The 20,967-nt window shown below is 37.2% G+C and overlaps 6 protein-coding genes across 10 annotated transcripts; 3 read left to right on the forward strand and 3 right to left on the reverse strand.

Moving 5' to 3' along the window:
• Window positions 1-91: 91 nt before the first annotated feature.
• LOC120256619 (60S ribosomal protein L12-like) lies at window positions 92-904 on the reverse strand. The gene has a single exon (XM_039264281.1). The coding sequence runs from the start codon at window positions 798-800 to the stop codon at window positions 300-302; it is 501 nt and encodes a 166-aa protein (XP_039120215.1). The 5' UTR covers window positions 801-904; the 3' UTR covers window positions 92-299.
• Window positions 905-1,039: 135 nt separating this feature from the next.
• LOC120256608 (U-box domain-containing protein 52-like) lies at window positions 1,040-4,296 on the forward strand. Its single transcript, XM_039264262.1, has 9 exons — window positions 1,040-1,523; window positions 1,630-1,723; window positions 1,793-1,914; window positions 1,994-2,190; window positions 2,305-2,350; window positions 2,428-2,695; window positions 2,798-2,899; window positions 2,977-3,405; window positions 3,506-4,296. Exons 1-9 carry the CDS (start codon window positions 1,372-1,374, stop codon window positions 4,289-4,291), a joined length of 2,196 nt encoding a protein of 731 aa, XP_039120196.1. The 5' UTR covers window positions 1,040-1,371; the 3' UTR covers window positions 4,292-4,296.
• Window positions 4,297-5,376: 1,080 nt separating this feature from the next.
• Window positions 5,377-7,549, reverse strand: LOC120256613 (pentatricopeptide repeat-containing protein At3g42630). 2 transcript variants are annotated; one of them, XM_039264271.1, is made up of 2 exons: window positions 7,412-7,549; window positions 5,377-6,919 (listed from the first exon to the last, which is right to left on the reverse strand). In XM_039264271.1, the coding sequence occupies exons 1-2, from the start codon at window positions 7,517-7,519 to the stop codon at window positions 5,783-5,785; spliced, it is 1,245 nt and encodes a 414-aa protein (XP_039120205.1). In that variant the 5' UTR covers window positions 7,520-7,549; the 3' UTR covers window positions 5,377-5,782. The 2 variants fall into 2 exon arrangements, with proteins under 2 accessions (XP_039120205.1, XP_039120206.1); XM_039264272.1 differs by having other exon boundaries at window positions 5,377-6,816; window positions 7,412-7,548.
• Window positions 7,550-9,762: 2,213 nt separating this feature from the next.
• LOC120256643 (FCS-Like Zinc finger 13-like) lies at window positions 9,763-10,872 on the forward strand. The gene is made up of 2 exons (XM_039264317.1): window positions 9,763-10,246; window positions 10,456-10,872. The coding sequence occupies exons 1-2, from the start codon at window positions 9,861-9,863 to the stop codon at window positions 10,628-10,630; spliced, it is 561 nt and encodes a 186-aa protein (XP_039120251.1). The 5' UTR covers window positions 9,763-9,860; the 3' UTR covers window positions 10,631-10,872.
• Window positions 10,873-10,940: 68 nt separating this feature from the next.
• LOC120256642 (biotin carboxylase 1, chloroplastic) lies at window positions 10,941-16,838 on the reverse strand. 2 transcript variants are annotated; one of them, XM_039264313.1, is made up of 17 exons: window positions 16,652-16,838; window positions 16,495-16,551; window positions 15,409-15,746; window positions 15,188-15,329; window positions 15,002-15,100; window positions 14,821-14,877; window positions 14,206-14,277; window positions 13,973-14,062; window positions 13,591-13,650; window positions 13,158-13,343; window positions 12,989-13,081; window positions 12,826-12,907; window positions 12,444-12,550; window positions 12,235-12,310; window positions 11,874-11,920; window positions 11,682-11,744; window positions 10,941-11,268 (listed from the first exon to the last, which is right to left on the reverse strand). In XM_039264313.1, the coding sequence occupies exons 2-17, from the start codon at window positions 16,534-16,536 to the stop codon at window positions 11,212-11,214; spliced, it is 1,611 nt and encodes a 536-aa protein (XP_039120247.1). In that variant the 5' UTR covers window positions 16,537-16,551; window positions 16,652-16,838; the 3' UTR covers window positions 10,941-11,211. The 2 variants fall into 2 exon arrangements, with proteins under 2 accessions (XP_039120247.1, XP_039120250.1); XM_039264316.1 differs by having other exon boundaries at window positions 16,643-16,838.
• Window positions 16,839-18,426: 1,588 nt separating this feature from the next.
• LOC120256622 (gamma-glutamylcyclotransferase 2-1-like) lies at window positions 18,427-20,837 on the forward strand. 3 transcript variants are annotated; one of them, XM_039264286.1, is made up of 9 exons: window positions 18,427-18,565; window positions 19,149-19,266; window positions 19,367-19,443; window positions 19,662-19,715; window positions 19,810-19,866; window positions 19,947-19,987; window positions 20,075-20,146; window positions 20,247-20,326; window positions 20,424-20,837. In XM_039264286.1, the coding sequence occupies exons 2-9, from the start codon at window positions 19,158-19,160 to the stop codon at window positions 20,594-20,596; spliced, it is 663 nt and encodes a 220-aa protein (XP_039120220.1). In that variant the 5' UTR covers window positions 18,427-18,565; window positions 19,149-19,157; the 3' UTR covers window positions 20,597-20,837. The 3 variants fall into 3 exon arrangements, with proteins under 3 accessions (XP_039120220.1, XP_039120221.1, XP_039120219.1); XM_039264287.1 differs by having other exon boundaries at window positions 18,428-18,509; XM_039264285.1 differs by lacking the exon at window positions 18,427-18,565 and having other exon boundaries at window positions 18,729-19,266.
• Window positions 20,838-20,967: the final 130 nt, after the last annotated feature.

The following is a 20,967-nucleotide window of genomic DNA, read 5'->3' on the forward strand; positions in this document are numbered from 1 at the left end:
TCTGGATAACCACCACCATATAAGTGCATTGAATACCTTAGAAACCATCACCAGAAAAACAAATGATACATAACAGATCCACACACAGATGTAAAGACAAGCTTTTTAGACAAAACACCATAAGTCTCACAGATAATTATATCAAGGCACTCTGAAGCCATGTCTCAGAACAATGGTACCATAGGGTTAAAAAAAAACTAGGCTAATTACTCAACTTCTTTCGAACAAAATCCTCCACAGAATCCAGCACTACTACCAAAATGTAAATGATGACAGATAAAAGAAAGTAGACAGAGAGCTCACTCAAGCGGGACTTCTACATCACCTTCGGTGATCTCAGTCTGGAGGTCCTTGGGATCCTTGCCATCCACAGTGCATCCAACGGAGACGCAGGTACCGAGAATTTCCTTAATGGTGCCCGAAAGATCCTTTGCCATGGACCTGGGGCTCATGATCCGAGCGATCTCGATAACATCGTCAAGAGAGATGTTTCCCGAGTGCTTGATGTTCTTGGTCTTTTTCCGATCGCGCTCCGGCTCCTTGAGGGCCTTGATGACGAGGGCGGCGGCGGAGGGAACGACGGACACCTTGGCCTGGCGGTTCTGGACTGTGAGCTTCACGGTGACACGGAGGCCCTTCCAATCCTTAGCCGTCTCCTTGGCGATATCTTCGCCGATCTTCTTGGGTGACAGCCCAAGTGGGCCGATCTTCGGGGCAAGGGAACTAGCAGCGCCGACCTCACCGCCGGTGACCCGGACGTAGACATCAACAACCTGCGTGGGATCGAACTTCGGCGGCATCCCGACGAAGGCGGCGAGGAAATGTTAGGGTTAGGGTTTTTGCAGGAAGGAAGGCGGGATTAGAACAAGGGCTTTTATAGAGAGCCTAGCTCTGAAGGCACGTGAAAGTCACGTGCAAACCTTCCCAATTAGCAAATCCTTGTTTAAAATTAATTTTAAAAAAACATAAAAATAATATATTAAAATACACTTGTATTTACAGTCTATATAAAATAAACTAATTGTTTTAATAAAATTTTGCAAAACAAACCTTGCTACAAAAATTTAAAAGATAAATATATATAAATTAAATTGAGTAAATATAGTCATAATGTTAATGCATTGATTTACAAGGTGGAGAGGTGGTCAAAGGGAAAACAAACCCGGAAGAGGAGCTCAGCCTCTCTCTCATCCTTTCATTCTCTTCACAAATACAGATAGAGACTAAAACTAACATGAATTCCCTCTCTTTTGTGTGTGATGAAAAAAAAAAACAGAATGATAATAACAAGAAACAATGATGGGGAAGAGAGAAGGGGATGAAGAAGTTTGGAAAGAAAAACAAAAGCAGAGGAGGTGAAGAGTGAGGATAATGGTGATGGATGAGTCTGGATTTCAACTAGTAGCTGTGGCAGTGGACAAGGATAAAAGCAGTCAGAATGCACTCAAATGGGCTGTGGAAAACATTGTTCAGAGAGGCCAAACCATTTCCCTTATCCATGTCAAAACCAAGAACTCAAGTATGTATATATATATATACACACTTTTTGTTATGTGTAGTAATGTTGTTTTTGTTTGCTAATAAGTAATCAATGTGATAACTTGTTTGAACAGACAGTTTACCTGCAAGCCAGGAGGAAATTGCACTTGGATATAAGACTCCAACTGATCAGCAAACCAAAGAAATGTTCCTGCCATTCAGATGTTATTGCACACGCAAGGATGTGAGATAATAATTCTTTCACATTGAATTGATTTTTTTGCTTTTGACTAATTCAGAAAACTGTTGGCAGGTGCACTGCAGGGATGTGGTTCTTGAGGATAGCGATATCACAAAGGCAATTGTCGAATTTGCTGCTCATGCTGCTATAGAAAAACTAGTAGTTGGTGCGGCATCAAAGGGCGGGTTTGTCAGGTGATTATTGCATATGAAGTTTGCGTGATAAAACAGTGTTTTCTTTGTTGTGCTTGAAGTGAAATCTTTCTTGTCAAAGATTGAAGAGTTCAGATAAGCCTACCACAATATGCAAAGCAGCGCCGGATTTCTGCACTGTATATGTCATATCCAAAGGAAAGGTGTCGTCAGTGCGGAACGCAATCAGAACAGCCCCAGCTATTTCCCCTCTCCGAGCTCAACTTCAAGGCCAAACAAAAGCTAAACATGAGCCAACAGACATGCTGCATGCAAAAGGTAAGAACGTATGCATGATTCACATTGCTCATTATATATTTGATGCATCTCTGCTTTTACCTGTCAGTTTACCACTCATAGTTTTATAAATTCATCGTGCTTGTTTGTCACCAGTTGAGGCAGCCCCCAAACTCCATAGCCTGCATGACGAATCAATCAGGTGAGCAGATATACTCAGTGGACTGGCAAATTCTGAACTTAAAAAAGGAAATTGAGACTAACATAATTCCTGAGCAGGTCACCATTTACCAGGGGAAATATGAAGCCAGGCACAAAATCATTTGTGGAGCTCTCAGCTTTAACAGAGAGTGATATATCATTTGTCAGCACAGGTAGATCAAGTGTGGATCGCACATTTACTCCAAGGCAGTCTACTGGATCGGACCGCAGCAGTATGGACATGATGCGAACACCCCATAAGTGGATGGATTCTTTTTCAAGTGGCAGTGAGTTTTCATCCACCACTCAAGAGATGAGTGGAGCTTCATGGGCATCACAGAACATGGTGTGTATCTTCTTTACTCGCCCTTGAAAATCAAAACATAAATGTCGTCAGTTAGTTGCTGAATATATATATATATATATATATGTATGCTTCAACCAACAGGAAGAAGTTGAGGCAGAGATGAAACGGCTGAAACTAGAACTCAAGCAAACCATGGACATGTATAGCACAGCCTGCAAAGAGGCACTTACAGCAAAGCAGAAGGTATGTGTGCACTTTACAATCTGCAGCGAAGCAGAATGTATGGTTTCAATTCATGACTAGACCTTTCCGATGTATAGGCAATGGAGCTCCATCGATGGAAAATGGAAGAAGAGCAGAGATTGGAAGAAGCTCGGCATGCAGAGGAAAACGCACTGGCTCTAGTGAAGCAAGAGAGATTAAAATGTAAAGCAGCACTGGAGGCAGCCGAAGCTTCCCAGAGAATTGCAGAGTTGGAAGCTCAGAAAAGGATTAATGCAGAAATGATGGCACTCAAAGAAGCAGAAGACGGCAAGAAAACATTTGACACATCTGGGCATAATAACATCAGGTATAGGAGATACACAATTGAGGAAATTGAGGCAGCCACTGACAACTTTGCAGAAAGCCGTAAAATCGGAGAAGGTGGCTACGGTCCCGTGTTCAAATGCTACCTGGATCACACACAAGTCGCCATCAAAGTTCTTCGACCAGATGCTGCTCAAGGGAGATCACAGTTTCAGCAGGAGGTATCAAATATCAACAGATATATTTTCCCTGCATTCCTGAAACACAGTAGCACATTACCTTGATGTTAACATTCTCTTTCCTTGAAACTCAATTCTTCAGGTTGAAATACTGAGCTGCATACGGCATCCTAACATGGTTCTGCTCCTGGGTGCCTGCCCTGAGTATGGCTGTCTAGTGTATGAATACATGGCCAATGGGAGTTTGGAGGATTGTCTGTTCAGACATGGCAATGCACCACCTATTCCTTGGCAACACAGGTTCCGAATTGCTGCTGAGATAGGCACAGGGCTCTTGTTCCTCCACCAGACAAAACCAGAGCCACTGGTCCACAGAGATCTCAAACCTGCAAACATCCTTCTTGACCGAAATTACGTCAGTAAAATCAGTGATGTTGGCCTTGCTCGCCTAGTTCCTCCCTCTGTTGCCAACAATGTCACCCAGTATCTCATGACCTCCACAGCTGGAACTTTCTGTTACATTGATCCAGAGTACCAGCAGACAGGTATGCTTGGGATTAAGTCCGATGTCTACTCTCTTGGAATCATGCTGCTCCAGATAATCACAGCAAAGCCTCCAATGGGGCTGACGCATCATGTGGAACGTGCTATAGAAAAGGGCACATTCAAGGACTTTTTGGACCCAGCAATCCCTGACTGGCCCGTTGAGGAGGCTTTGAGCTTGGCAAACATGGCGCTTAAGTGTGCAGAACTGAGACGCAAGGATAGGCCAGATCTTTGCACCATTGTCCTCCCTGAGCTTGAGCGGCTAAGAGAATTTGCGGATGAAAATTTGAACCACAACTTCATGGGAAGCACCTTGCACAGCTCACCCATCCACAGTTACATGTCACAGCAGGTATGTTGGTCAGAAAGAAGAGAAGGCTAGCATCGACTAGAATAATAAGAGAATCATAAATTAGAATAACTATCTGGTTAACCAAAACAAACAAGACTTAACTGGAAAACTGATTCAGATGCAAGCACAACTGTGCCATCAAAGACTATTCAAATATGTGGTCTATCTCCTGAGTATTGACAGTAAACTACATCTAGTTTAACAATCAGAACATGACAAATGTGGGGCCAAAAAAAAAAAAAATCGACAGAGACAAAAATTTGCCCCTCTTTCAGCTTGAGGATCAGCTAAAACAGAGCCACCTTCACGTTCATCAATTTCATGAGAAGAACACAATAGTCTTTATAGATTTAGTAATTGAAAAGAAAGAATAGGAAAAAAAATGAAAAGCTATACTAATGAGTGACTTCTTATGTGAACAGTCAGGATATGAGAGCTCCCAAAGCAGATCAAGTGTGCCATCCATGGCGGGAAGAAGATCAAGTGTAGCATGAGAAGGCAAAAGGAAGGGATATTTCAGGTAAAGCACTGCAGAAAATTTTTTGACTTAAAATCAAACAGCTTTAGGGGCAAAAGGGTAACATTTATGTTCATAATTTTTGCAGGTGCCCTTCCAACCATGGTTGTCTGCAGCAAGGAGTCATACAGAATCAATGTTTCAGTAGTTAGAAGTAAACTTTGCTAACCATTTGAGTTAGCACCTTGAATGCCTTTTCTGACATTTTTGACAATTATGAAAAACAATACCACATTTTTGCCCTACTTAAAACACTAGCTTCAGTCAATCACTTTGCTGGTTGAAAACAAGTTCGGTGAAATACTGTTACTGCCTCATCAGAATGCCATAGGCAATGGTTGTTCATAATGTAGAACTAATATTTCTTGTGAGTGGCATATCACTGCTAAAAATATATTCTGTGATAGTTGTCCTTCATACGCAACAATATTTCTTTGTTCTCACATTTGTTTTCACTTGATAAGCTAGTTAAAACCGAGCAACAGGTGTTGAAATAGTTCCTGAGCATCCAACATACAATTCAGTCTGTTCTGATGGTATACCAGACAAAAAAATTTTCAAACAAAATCTTGAAGTAGTAACATCATGGGACATAGAGTTAAAATGAAATTTCAACCAATTTATTATAAGCACAACAGACATTCATGTACAAAAATAAAAAAAGTTTCAAACTTTCAATACATTAGCACATAACCTGGCCTCGATTTTTAAAAAGGTTTACAATATCATGGAATGAATTATGCCGAGGAGAATTGCTATGGTTGTGCGGTATCAGCCTCCTATTTTTTCAGGTTACTGGCCATGATAACATTAGTAGGTTGCATCTGTAATTTATTGTACTCTTACCAACATTTCCTAAGAGAGAAAGGCTGAAGGCTGTAGAAATAATCAACTTTTCTATAAACTACGTTTGAAGTTCTATGTACAAGGCAGTTGTCATAAGAACAGGCCACTTGTTTCCTTCAAAGCAAAATTTACCATAAAATGATGTTGGATAACTTTCCTCAATAGTTCCAAAAAATTTGATTACTTCTGTACTTCTTCTTCAGATAAATAGCAATCAATTTTGAGTATGTCCATTCTCTAATTCTCATGGACTCTAGAAGAGCCTCTGAGCTGGAATGGAAATCCCCCTTCCCCATGACTTCAAACACCATAAAGTCAGTTGATATCAGTGGGAAGCTCTCAACATCCATTTTATTCAAAGCAAACGATAAATTCCTTCCAAGCCTTCTATCTAGGTATGCATCCACGATGCAACCAAATGTCACAAGATCAGGAGTTACCTTCTCATGTTTCATGTGCTCAATGCTAATATGAAGATCCCAGAACATGGACATTTTTGAAAATGCCAAAGCCCGTATATTGAACGTAGTAAGGTCAGGCTGAAATCCAGCATCCACCATTCGTATAAATTCTCTTTGCAGGCTTTTCATTTTAAAATTGGCAGCATAAGAGAGCAAAAGCAGATTCCACAGGAGATTCCCAGCATTCCTCCGACGAAGACCAACATCTCTCAGAAATTCACCTAATCTATAGAATTTCCTCTCACGTATGTAAGCAGATGACACTGCCCTAATAGCCTCTTCCTCTATAAGGATTCTTGATCTCTTCAACTGACCGTATGCAGTTTCCATCTCAGCAAGTGAACCAAACATGCTATAGTACTTCACAAAAGCATTTCCAGCTGCAGAATCAACCTTGAAACCTCTTGAAACCATCTCTTTTATGGTTGCCTCCATCATTCCAACCCGGCCAGATTTCCCAAAGCAAGAGATAGCCAGTGAGTAAATATCAGGACAGAAGCTAAAGCCCCTAGATGCAGTTTCACGAAGAACTCTATTGATCTCTTCAAATCGTTCCATCCGTGCGTATGCATCAATCAGCCCTGAAACCGTCTCAAAGCTTGGTACAAGAGAGCTATTTATAATCTCATCCCACAAAGCCTGGGCTTGTGCAAAACAATTATTTTGTGCACAGCATAGCAACAAAGCTGAGAGGGAGTCACAACCAGGCATAAGACCTTCATGCTTCATGTCTGAAACAAGTTGAAGTGCAGAATCAGGTTTTCTTTCTCGACACAAAACATGTATGTATTTTGCAAATTCCACATCATCAATCTGCCTTTCTGCTCGCATCCACTGAGAAAAAGACCCAATTCATTCTATTCTTAAACTTTGAGACAGATATCAAGCTAAAATTCCAAGAATGGATTGCTCAATCCTTGGGAATCAGCAAATTTTGCAACAAACCAGTGTTAAATATCCAAATTTTTTATATCAAGCATAAAATACAAGAATGGTTTTCTCAATCCTTGGAATCCAGAAAATATTGCAGGAAACCAGCGTTTAACATCCAAATTCTTCACAAAAAAAACCTTCAGAAATTCAAAGACATGCTGTGAGCTCATCAAATTCTCACATCTTGAACAGCGTATACAAACAAAGACAACAAACAACACAACGTCTGGTACTACACGCATTGAAAATCCAAAAATAACCATGATTCACCCAATCAATGTATCCAAAAGAAAAAAAAAGTTCGCACCTTGATTGGTGTCATCGATGAAGCTCAATGCATCTCAAAAAGAGTGATACATTAAAGTCAATCAACGAGTAAGGGCACACACATACCTTCGGAACGGAAGCGCAAAGCCATGGGCAAACTCTGGAGCGGCATGAATGGAGCCATGGAGGGCGAGAATGAGGAAAAGAAACTAGGGTTTGAGCTAGGGTTTCCATCGGAGACGAGAAGAGTGAACGAGTGGTTGGCTTTTGGGCGGGAGGAGAAGCAAGCGGGTAAAAACCGGATAAATGATGATCTGTTGTTGATCTCTAGGTAAATCCAACGGTGGATATATCAGTTGCATAATAAATCAGGTACGCACATCTCCATGTGAAGTGAAGCAGCTGAGAAAGGAAAGCCCATTTCCTAAGGCCCATGTTTGAGTTTGGGTTGGGCTTGATCATCAATACAGAAGGAAATGGTTTAGAAAATTTGATTTTATTATAAAATCAGAAAATAAAAATTTTTAGTATTATTTTTCAACATTTAATGTTTTCTATTTATAGAAAAATAAAAATGAAAAACATACTCTTGGTCATGAAACAATATCTTCAAACTACTAAAATATAAGGTTGTAGTATATATATATTTTTTTTAATTCTTAATCTTAAACAAACATATATTTTTTTAAAAAAAAACATAATAAAAAATTCTAATGAAATTAAGATCATTGCAATGCCATGGATAAGTAAATTAACTTAAATAAATTTATTTAAAATAAAATTTAAAATAGGGACAATTGAATTAGTATTTAGTACTTGTTGTTGTTATTAATTAATGATACTACTATTATTATAATTATTGTCAATAGTGTTGAAAAGTCAAGCAACTCATGATCTGATGAAAGTGATGAAACTCAATTATCAAGGGGAATAGAAAAAAAGTGTTTTATTTTTTAGCTTTTCCCATCTTTTCTTTGAAAAGCATCATCATGAAAATAGTATGAGGGACACTTCTCTTGTCACATCAAATCACATCAAGGCAGTATAGTAGGATAGTTTGATTAGACATTGGAAACAATTATATAATCAATTAATTAATTAATTACATTGTTAATTAAGCCCATCATTAGAAAGAAATTTTAATTAATTATCAAAGTGGGAATTGAGGTGATAAACAATAGAGAAGTTGCGGGTTGGATGGAACATAATTGATTCCCTTTTATGCTCCAATTGAATAAATTAAGTCCTGTCTCATTTGATTACTTCCACTTGAATAAGTCCATAAATTATTTTTTAACTTGATTTCTTTTATTACTTAAATAATTTTTTAACTTGATTTCCACATTCTTCTAATACAAACTTTTCTTTTTTACTTTTTTTTTCTCTTGAAAACAATTTTTCTTTTTTATAATTTTATATTTCTCAAATTATAAAGAGGAATTACTCAAAAAAATTTCAATCAACTTTACCATTGGATAAATTTTTGTAAATCCCTTTAAAATCCTTTTTTTCATAATTACTTTTAAGTTTAACGACTAGATAACCTCAGATATACTAGTCTTACATCAGGTTCAAATTTTAGTTTTGCTTTTTAGTTTTGATATTTCATATTTATTATTCTTACATCACTTTTAGTTTTTAGTTTTACTCTTTAGTTTTTTTTTTATTCGTTTGTTATTTGACGAATCTATTCAAATTTGTGTGTTATTAAATAGAATTTGAACTTCCAAAAATGAGAGGAGGATGAAATGGAATTGATTGTAAAAAAGAGGAACCGCAGAGAATAATATTTTGTCAGAAGGACTCATTGGAAAGAATAAAAAATTTCAGGGACTGCAGAGTAATTTTTTCCGATTCTAAATCATTTTTAAAATTTAGAAATGAAATAAAACAATATCAAATTTTGTTCAGCCACATTAAACAAAACAACCCATTCATTCTTGTTGGCCAATGTTTCATGTGCTTTTCAATTTGCCTAAACATCAATTGGGTCAAGTTATTGTTTTCTTTAAAATATTTAATAATATCTATTAAATAACAATTTAATGACTATTAATCATACTGTATAAAATTATTATTTAATATTGTATATGTCCAATGATACTGTAGAACATTTATAGGTTTAAAATACAGAGAACTGCTTTTTAATATAATAAAAATGTGTTAATAAAAAATAGAAAATTATTTTAAAAAAATAAATTAATTAAAATAGCCAAATTAAAAAAGTTAACACCCAATTTATTTTTAGTTTCAGAATTTGGAAGGTCAATATTAAATAAACCAGTTTTAATTATTAACAACCAAAGCTGTGTAGATTTCCATTTATCCCCCCATTAATTACCAATATTAATCATGTACATGTACACAAAAATATTCATAATTTTCCAATTTTTAAAAATAAAAAAAAATTTAAAAAAATGCCCCATTTGCTTCTATATAAACCCTCAAATGGAGCAATCGAGAGAAAGAGAGTGAAGGCTCCGAAGAGGGATAAAAACCTCAATTTTGCGTGTTTGGAGCCCGCTAATCGGATGGTTCTTCTCTGAAATTTGGGGTCGATCGAGGTTGCGAGGAGATGATATCGCCGGAGACGCGGATGAGATCGAGGAAGAGCTTCGAGACGGGGGCGGCGGTGGGCCTGGGAATCGTTGCGGCGATGAGTGGTGACTCGGCTGGATCGCAGCGGTCTGAACCGGTCTCGATCGTGCTCGCCGGGGCGATGCGTCCGGTGAGGAAAGAGCCGCCGGCGGAGGAGATGATGTCGGAGAGCTACACGTGTGTGATTTCGTACGTGGGAGGGAACGCGGTGAAGAAGCGGGTTTATTTTGATGATGGCATGGGTTGTAATTATGAGCGGAGTTCAGAGAAGCTTTATAAGCCATTCCCACCGTCGCCGGAGTTCTTGAGCCGGTGCTATCTTTGCAGGAAAAGGCTTCATGGAAAGGATATCTTCATGTATAGGTATTCATCTTCTCATAATTTCCATTTTTTTTTATTTATTTTCTTCAAAATTTACATTTAAATTGGTTGGTGTGGCTTGCGCTTTATTTGGTAATTATAATTTTTTTTCTTTATTTATATATAAATGAAAAATAATTAAAACAATGAAATTTTATGTTGAGAATGTTTATATATATATGAATTATTGAGGTTGGTGGTTTGAATTGCAGAGGTGAAATGGGGTTTTGTAGTGAGGATTGCAGATGGGAACAGATGATGATGAATGATGAACAAATGGAGAAATTTGGAGGATCTGATCAGCAAACTTTGAAACCATTTGCATGTTCTTTGTCACCTTGCTCTGCTACTCCCTTCATTTTTATGCCAAGGGTTGCAGCAGTTTAGATGTTATTTAATAGTCTAGAATTTGAGTATATATATATATATATATTATCTTTAGGATGAGAGTCCTAGATTTTTTGGAATGTTAATATTATTATTATTAAATCTCAATATATTAGTCTGAGAGAAGGAATAAAGGAAGAGAAAAGAAATTTTATCAGCATGTTTTTTATTTTGTTTTATTTGTTTATGATGTTAGTTTTTTCTTTGTGTATGTTTGTTTGCACACAAGAAAACATATGTCCTTAATATTTGCTTTACTTTTTATAACATTCATAATGACTGGGAAATCATCACTCTTATTTATTAAAAGAAAAAAAAAGCTGGGAAATCATCACACTTCATTGAACAGAGCTCAAACCATTTAAAGAATGAAGTTGAACTTCTGGTCCTTACAAAAGCTAGAGGCATAGTCTGCCTGCTTAATTAAACAACCAAAAATTTTGTTTATTTGAAACTTTGAGAAAAGGCGAATCAATCGAAACTAGACTATGAATTATTCTAATGCCAAAATCAGTCGGTGAGGAAGAATTAAGAATAAATACTTTCGGGATCTCATTGCTTGAGAGTTGCAGCGACATTGATCAGGCACTGGATCCCGCGAGTTCTTTCGCAGAAGAAGAGATAATCAGCTTCTGGGGCTGCACCATTAAGAAAAATAACTACTGATCACTCTTACTCGTCACTCCGAACATAATGCATACTACATGTTATATTTCAGGGCCGACAACACAAGTTAGATGCAAACAATGCATGTGGTTAAGTAATTGAAGGTACTTTGCATCCACATTCATTTGTCACACATCTTTTTAAGTCCCAACTGAGCTGAAAATATTAACTAGAGAAAAAGGACTTGAATACCAGACAAGAATAAACCTAAAAGGACGAGAAAATAATGATGAAGCAGACTAGATGAGGTCAGATAAGCTGAAAATATTTTCAAAAACATCCCACACTTGATAGGAATAAAAGTCACATAAATTCAATTCAAGCAAGTAAATATGTGCATGCATGTGTTTGGTGTTGTTTCTGGGCAGGTGAAATGGGTACTGACCTCTGCCAACTCCTTTTCATGCTTAGGAATGAATGCCGTGTCCACCTTGCCATTTCTGAAGTCCTGTGATTTGGTAAGCATGAAGAGTTTTAGAAAAGAGTTGCATATGACTCCTCCTAGCAACTGAATAATTATATATGTAACCAGATTCATCTAGTACAGCGACATAAGCTTGTGATCAAAATTTCGTACCTCGATATCAAGGATCAGTTTATGGTATTCAATGGTTGTAGGGATTCCTGAAAGGAGAAATCAACAATCAGCTGTGCAGTAAAAATAAATAGTTTTACATAACTATTGTTTGTTTGTTGAAATTCAAGGTAAAAATCGGTTTTTTTTTAAAGCATTCAATTAGTGTTCCATAGTAGTTGGAACTAGAGAAAAAACTTGAATTAACTCACGAAATGAACTTCAACAGCTAATAGACGATGGAATTTCACCATATTCATTCTTTTGATCAAGCATCAGCGGCCATTATTACGAAAATTTATGAATGAATATGAATAGAACCATCTAATAACAGCTGAAAATTTATAACCCATTGCAAACTAACCTGTGATAACAGTGTCATTGAGAGCTCTCTTCATTCGTTCAATTGCCTTCTCCCTTGTAGGAGCCCAGACAACAAGCTAAACAACATCAAATAAGCATTAGAACCACGCTTGACTAGACATACACTCAAGGGGAGTTTCTTTTAACAGATTTATAGGTTTAAGAAACTAATAACGAACAAAAGATGGAAAGCAAGAATAGCCATATCACCTTTCCTAATAGAGAATCATAGCTTGGAGGAACCACATAATCTGGATATACATGACTGTCCATCCTTACAAATGGACCTCCAGATGGTAAATATGTTGTAATCCTTCCTGTGATAACAAATGCATAAAATAGTGAAGATGGAAACCTTGTAAACATGATTCCACAACAAAATAAGTATATGCTCATTTGCATCATGGATGCATTTTTCTATCAAAAGAAAAACATTAAGGTATTCAGCATGTTCATGGTGTCTAAAGAATATTTTGTGCACTGATTGGGTATTGAGCATTTTTTATCAAGAAGCTGCTGGACTAGACTGGCCACGGGATGAAATTACTCTATTCTATGACAAATTGTAAGAAGTGTCAAAAGGATGGAGTACCAGGGCCTGGACGAAATCCTTTAAAAGCATCTTCCGCATTAATTCGGCACTCAATTGAATGCCCTCTTAGTACAATATCTTCCTATAAATAGCAACCAGTAAAAGTCATTATCAAACATCTTACCGCAGACTATAACGAGGGGTTTGTGAACCTTGAGTTTACCTGTTTGTATGTTAATCGCTCTCCAAGAGCAACCCGAATTTGTTCCTCAATAAGATCGGTTGAAGAAATCATTTCAGTGACAGGGTGCTCCACCTGAATTTATTAACAGTACTGAATCATATTGCAAGAGAGACAATTAGATGTGGTAATAAATTGGCATCATTTTTACCTGGATCCTAGTGTTCATTTCCATGAAGTAGAAAGAGCCTCTTTCATCCAAGAGAAATTCTACAGTTCCAACACCAATGTAACCTATGGAAGCAGCTGCTGCAACAGCAGCATCACCCATAGCTTTACGTAGTTCTGGTGTCAAAGCTGGGGAAGGAGCCTCTTCCAAAAGCTTCTGATTTCTTCTCTACAGAAACATAAATTATAGTCAGAAATCCCAATTTGGGGCAGCTTTCATTGGAGAAATAGGATATATCAATAATTAAAGGATAACAAAACATCACAACAAAGTCTGTTATTCACTCTCTTAAATCAAGCAAGACAAATTGGCAATTGAGCAAAACTGATTGAAACAGACAAGCACAACAAGTTCTTCAAAAAATTGTTATGATCAAAACAGTTAAAGAAAAGCTATTACAATATAATAGGCACACCTGAATGCTGCAGTCACGCTCCCCAAAATGAACCACATTTCCATACTTATCTGCAAGAACCTGTGTATACAAATAGAAATGAATGAGGCTAAGGCAAACAGAAGGCTAGTAACTGAAAACTCATTCAGTGGTATCCAGCTTTCTTCCTGCATGTAAGGATCAATAGACTCCTTTTCTATTTTTCATGAACCTTATTCTCCAGTCCTAAAATATATTGTTCAAATAACTGTATTTTATGCAGAACTCATCTAGACTTTAGAAGCATTTTCTTTTTATAAAGCAAGTTAGATCCACAAATTAGCATCCTATTCTTAGCAAGAAACATAGAACTGATGCATTGCATGTGATCTGTTGCGAGAATTCTAAGCACTAGTTATTTTACCTGAAACTCGATATGCCTAGGATTCTGGACATACTTCTCTAAATAGACCCCATCATTCCCAAATGCAGCACCTGCTTCACTCTTAGCTTGCTGCAAACATCAAAATCTTTATTAGGGCATATTAATGGAAATCCAAACTCCATCTTGAATGGCTCTTGGAAAGATACACCACTCGCGGTGATATGCAAAAGTTGTGCTCCACAAAAAGGAAGAAAAAGAATTCAGTGTCATACCTGTAGCAACTTGACAAACTCTTCAGGCTCCTTAGCAAGACGCATCCCACGTCCTCCACCACCAGCAGTTGCCTGCAAAAGATGAGGATGAATAACTACTGCAGTTTTTCTGAGCCAGGCACATGCTGTTTTTAAGTGAAACTTTTTTTAATCATAATATAGTAAGCTTTGATTTGTACACCTTGAAAGTGAAACTAACTCCTCTTTAACTTTCATCCATCATGATATACAGTTGCCGACTTGAAGAATCATTACCACAAAAAAAATATGATTATTTCCACAAGACCAATAAAGGCCAGCCTGAATTATGTTTAAGATCTGAGAGCAGATTGAAATCAACCCATGGATCTCTTCTACTTTTTTTCTATTTTTTACTTACAAATCCAAAGATAAAGTTTTTTTGATACATAACTCCATGTGTGTGTGTGTTCATTGGACTCGAAGGCAACAGCCAGCTTTTTGGGGTGTGACTCAAATTAATAAGTATGACATAGGCCACCATTCACAGAAGTCCACATTAAGTTGGTTGTATTTTTAAACATAGGATTTGAACAAGAATAAACCATACTTAAGCTAACTTGAAAGCAAGGTAAAGGGTAAAAGACAAAGGCATACCTTGATCATCACAGGATAGCCGATTTCATCCGCAAGCCTGATACCTTCCTCAGTGCTCTGTAATATTAACCAGTCTCGTCATGAATCCAATCGTAAGAAGTCAAGTATAAACATACCCATATTCCAGACGATGATTTTGTGAAATAAATTTAGCAAATTGACCTTCATATATATCCTGTACCTGTAGCAGTCCATCACTTCCAGGCACCGTTGGGACGCCTGCTTTCTTCATTGTTTCCCTAGCAGTGGATTTGTCACCCATGACTCGAATGCTGTCAGACTGAAAAAAGAGTAAGTAAAAAATTGTAACTACAGGAGGAGATATACATTGTAATTCATCTTAGCTCATCATAAACAATCCACTCACATTAGGTCCAATGAAGTTGATTCCATGCTCATGGCATATATCAACAAAACCAGCATTCTCAGCCAGGAAACCATACCCAGGATGCAACATAGTGCACCGACGGCTAACTGCAGCAGATAGAACATTTGGAACAAACAAATACCTGTGATGAAGAGATGAAGACTGTGGATCAGACAACAGATTGGACATAGGGAAAGTACTGTAAAATTGACATCACTTACGATTGGCTGCTGGGTGCTTCACCAATGCACACAGCCTCATCTGCAAGTTTCACATGAAGAGCATCCTTATCAATCGTGGAGTACACAGCCACACATGGTATGCCCATCTCATGAGCAGTTCGTATCACACGAACAGCAATTTCTCCTCTATTTGCAATAAGAATCTTCTCATCCCTGCATGTGGCATTAAGAGCACCACCTCCACAACTCTTTGATTTCCCAGTGACATGAGCGGCCCTTTGCCTGCGCAAGCTTATCTTTTGGAAGTTTGGAGCATTTCCCAAAGCAAAGTTACATTGTGAGCTCTTTAATCCTCGGGCAGAACTAACAAATAACCCCTTTTGACACACACAGGGAAAAAAAAAAACAGTGTCAGGCAAACAGCACATGAAGTTCAAATACAAACATTCAGAATCTGAACTTTGATAAATGTCAAAAGTATTTTCCTTGCTGAAGTTGAGTAGTACTCCAGTTCAAAATAATGAGATATCAAATTATGCATGAGCAAGATAGGAAACAAAAGGTATGGTTGAATGCATATATTCAGTTTGGCTCCCTTGTGTCCCTTGAAGCAGAAAAACTATTAGGCAAAGTACTGATTATGCCAAACCACGAAAAATTAAATCCCATTCACCGATTCCAGCAATTTATAAGTTTCTAAAAACAGATAGGTCCAGACAAGATAGCAATTAAATACAGAAAAGAGTACAGCATTAAGATTGTTACCCAGAATTATTAATATAAAGAGATATGACCTTCTATTGCGTTTTCACAAAGCAAATCAAGAGCATCATTACAGCCATTTCAGCCCAAATCATCCAAACCTTATAATATAGCCACTGGAAATGATGCAACGGCACTCCACTTTTCTCAAATTCAAAAGAAAATCAATTGCAGAGCTAACTCGGGATTCAAACAAGCAAATAAAATAAAATAAAAAAAATCCAAACTTTTCAAATGAATAACACGTAAAAGAAGAGATCTCAAAATGAGACCTTCTCTTCATTGCAGGCAAAAGCTCAAATTCCTCACACTAAAATATAAAAATCCAATCAACGAACCAAACCAAAATGCACGCAATCTTACCGGAACTGAGGAGACAGACTTGCAAACAATCATGGAGTCCATTCTCGCACCGAAATCCTGTCAAAACACAAACAAATGAACCAAATCAACATCTAAAAACGGTGGAAAATTTTCAAAAAAAAGAACAAAAATCCAATAGATCTGGGACCAAAAGTACAAGTGAGAGAGATCAAAACAGGAGGGATTCTTCAAAGATTAGAGGAGAAAGAGGAGATTGGGCTGGATTGGGAGAAGGAGAAGGAGAAGGTTAAATGGAGAGCATGTGATGATGGTTGGAGGGATCGATGAAATCGAGGGAAACGCAAGGTTGGAACTTGGAAGCTCCGCCGAGTTCTTTGAGTGCCTCAGCGAGTGGGTGGGCTGTTCTTTGACTCATTATAATTTGGGCCTGGCCCATTACTGTTGAAGGTTTTTAATAGTGGTTCAGCCCAAAGAGTGTAGGGCTTAACCATGCCAAAGGACTAGTGGGCTCCTCTTACATTCATAATAATTGGCCCGGCCCAAACAAATAAGAACAAGGATCAATTGCCACTTCAATCTTGCACAGGATCTTTGTTTGGCTTATGCTACCCAGTTCTTTTAATTTTAATATTATTGATGTTTTTAAAAATATATTGAAACATTAATAATATTATCTTGGAGGTTGGCATATAGACAAGGATAGATATTGATGAAACCCCGATTGGATCCCTCAAATCTCATCTTCTGATTTATCAATAGGTATTTTGTCACTAATTCAATCTACAATATTAAAAAAAAAAAAATTCGATTTTAGCTCGTGACGCTATTGTGAAAGGCATAATTTACAGAAAATTTATAATCCAAATTCAAAACATGTTGGATATAATAGTGTCAAAAAGTGCTTATAGTTGCAAGTGTTAGTTTGCTACCTGTCCTCACGTTGATCAGAGCAAGATGCATAGGCTAATCCATATTGATTTTATGTGCATATCCCTAATGGTAAATAGGTACATGTACATGTCATAGAAAATAAATAAATAAAGAAATAAATAAATTAGTCTCCCATGAGGATGGAAACTATCAAAGGACTAAACTGTCATCAATAATTTTGACAAAATCTCTGTTTACTATGAAATTAGTCATATTTAATATTGACAAAATCTCTATTTGCCATATAGCTTTAAAATACCAAATCCCCTGCACAGTGATTGGGTCAATTTGCCATCTCTAGTGTTGGGAGAATCTTTATTTGGAATGGAGATTTTTAGACATAAATAAGTAAAGAACATTCTTATTTTCAATTTATTAAACACAAATTTTGAATACAAAGGGCAATTAGGACATTTGCAACTTGGCAACATGGTATGATTCAGTCATGTGTACGATGTCATCCATGCAAGACCTTGACAAAAACACATAAATACTAATGAACCAAGACTGATTCCGGTCTTGGTACGCTCCCACCACCGCACTCGTAGCTATTTAAAGCTTCAAGTCCTAGAACGGCACTAAAGGCGTGTTTACCCCCATAATCACATTCATTGAATCTGGACAAATCCCGGGCAAAAACAAATCTCGATGCACTTCTGTCATCATCGAACGGTCAAGAGAAAGAATTGGTCAGATGGAATCTAATCCAGGACAATAGGACATATTCGCTGATCGTGTGGTGTGGAAAAGCTCCCTGGAATTTGGACGGCTGTGATTGGACCCAATTCTATAGTGCACTTAGATAAATTTAACATCGAACCAAGTCGTGTGGGGCCAGTCTTGCGTTAAACTCTTTCGTAACATGTGGGACCCTCAATGTTACTTGGTTATTAAAATTCAAAGGTGATGAGGGTAGTTTGGTCATTTTATACATGAGCATGGATGGATGCATGCATGACTTGCATGCAGGACATGGCATTAATAAGATCGCACTATAAATATGAGCTCTTTGGGGGTTTGTGAGACATCCTCAAATCGAGAACAAGCCCAAAGAAAGAGAGAGAGAGAGAGAGAAAAGAAAGTTCATTGTTAAGAGAGGGAAGGATCTGATTAGGGTTTCTTCGGTGAAACCCTAGATTGGCTCTTTTTGTTTCTTCTCTTTCCGCGATCTCATTTTACGGTTTTGATTTGGGTGTTGTTGTTTTTCTTTGTGATTTGGGTGTTGTTGTGTTGGTTTTTCAATGCTTTGATTGCTGAGTAATTTGGTTAAGTAATTTGGATGATGTGATGGAGCATTATGTGCTTTGCTATTTATTTGGTGTATTCTTCGAGTGGTATTTTTGTTGGATTTTATGGAAAAGGAGAGTATTTGTTGACATTTTGGAGTCATTATAGAAATCATATTTGTTTTTTTGGTTCTTGGAATGAATGTGGACTTTGATTCCTGTTTGGTATTTGATTTAGTTACTAGGTACCAATCTTGATCAGCAATTAATGCTACTCAGGAAGGAAAAGATTCATGCTTTCTATTAATTTTGACGTGTGACGTTCTGTGTTTATTGATTATTATTCCCATGTTTAAAACCTATTTCTGAATGGCAATGCTGTTAGAATGAGAAATTGGTATTTGATTGACCCACTGCATCAGCAAGTGGCAGATGATATGATTCATTCTTTGACTTTTTGTGGCATCTTTGTTTGCCGTAAAATGGAATGTTTAATTGGAGGAATAACAATGAGTTCTTGATGTTGCTTAAATGCAGGAAGAAAGAATGGTGCTTTGGGTTTTTGGTTATGGATCAATTGTCTGGAACCCTGGTTTTGATTTTGATGAGAAGATTATAGGTTATATCAAGGATTACAGACGAGTATTTGACCTTGGTAAGCAGCAACTACTACTTAATGAGTTTGTGGCTTTCTTAATATGAAAAGTTTTGGGAATTTAACTTATGTTTTTTTTTTTGTGTGTGTCTCTTGGCAGCATGCATAGATCACAGGGGTACTCCGGAAAACCCAGCTAGAACCTGTACATTAGAGGCCAAGGAAGGAGCAGTCTGTGTAAGTATATTTGCCTTATATAAATGGATTTTTATTTAACTATATTCTTTTGGAGCAATTTGGACATTCTTCTCTTAATTGACCAATTATTCCATCCATTTTGATTGCATCTCCTTAAAATTGAGAAATTTTGTTACAGGCATTTGTATTTTCTATTTTGTAGTGGTAGAGCTTCACTTGTCTTTAGTCTTAATGTTACACTGTTTCTCTGTTTTCAGTGGGGTGCTGCTTATTGTGTAAGAGGTATAGAAAGGGAAAAAGCAGCAATGCAGGTATGAATACTTAGATGCTCATTTTAGGCCTTTAGTACCATTGCTTGAAATATGTAGTTTGATCTTGTATTGAGACTACTCTCTTTTTCCTCAGTATTTGGAGAGAAGGGAATGTGAGTATGACCTGAAATCATATGTAGACTTTTACAAGGTGAGGGAAACCTCTTGTGATTTATCTCCACTTCTTTATCTTTAAATCCTTACTTCTAACCTGACACAACTGTTCTCCAGGAAGGGTATGATCTCAAGCCAACTTTGACAGGAGTTGTTGTGTAAGAAACTTGTCACTAGTATAAAAACTAGTTTGATTTCAATTATCATTTTGTGACTAATCAAAGATATAATGGATGTTTGTGTAGTTTCACTTCCACTAACAACAAGGAATCTAACAAATACTACATAGGTCCAGCTCCATTGGAGGAAATGGCAAGGTGAGTTTAACTCTGCCAATTCCATTGTTTTTCTCTGCTGTCTCTATGCCTGTTCTATCTCTCCAATTGACACATGCATGACCTTCAATGTCTGTTTCAGGCAAATTGCCACAGCAAATGGGCCTTGTGGAAACAACAGAGACTATCTCTTCTTGTTGGAGAAGGCAATGTTTGACATTGGTATGATTCATATGCCTTATTATTGTTTGATTGTTGAAGATTTAGATGGAGAACACACAAAACAGTTAATCATGAGTTAACAAAAACACAAATGCAGGTCATGAGGATGATCATGTGATTGAGCTTGCAAATGAGGTTAGGAAAGTGCTTGGGAGGCTGAAAGAGAAGAAGATTACGGTGGTGCCGCCGCACATCCCACTCATTCCTCTTGTGCAGCCTCTTATGCAGCTTGTGCCTCTACCGGAAACCACTATTGTGGATTCTCGGTGAAATAAAAACAGATTGACAAGAAGAAAGAATAAGAAGAAGAAGAAAATTTAACAGAGTATAATGCATTGGGTCCAATTTTGCGTTGTTTTTTCTCTCGTTATATCATACTTGTTATATCATACTTGTTTGTTGTTGTTACCCTTTTTGCATTTCTAATTTTGAGTTTGATTTAAAAATATTGTAACTTTTACGACCCAATTGACACTCAACAGGCAATACAGTGAAGATTACTTGGCTCTAATTCTTGTTCTCTTGTTATTATTGTCTTCTTGTGTGATTGTTACCTTTTCTTCCTTTGTACATAAAATAGGAGTGGAAAATATGTAGGAAACCACATATTTGCACGCATCTCATTTAATTTCTCATTTTTG

Source organism: Dioscorea cayenensis, unplaced genomic scaffold (genome assembly GCF_009730915.1).
Source record: "Dioscorea cayenensis subsp. rotundata cultivar TDr96_F1 unplaced genomic scaffold, TDr96_F1_v2_PseudoChromosome.rev07_lg8_w22 25.fasta BLBR01001548.1, whole genome shotgun sequence".
NCBI classification, from domain to species: Eukaryota; Viridiplantae; Streptophyta; class Magnoliopsida; order Dioscoreales; family Dioscoreaceae; genus Dioscorea; species Dioscorea cayenensis.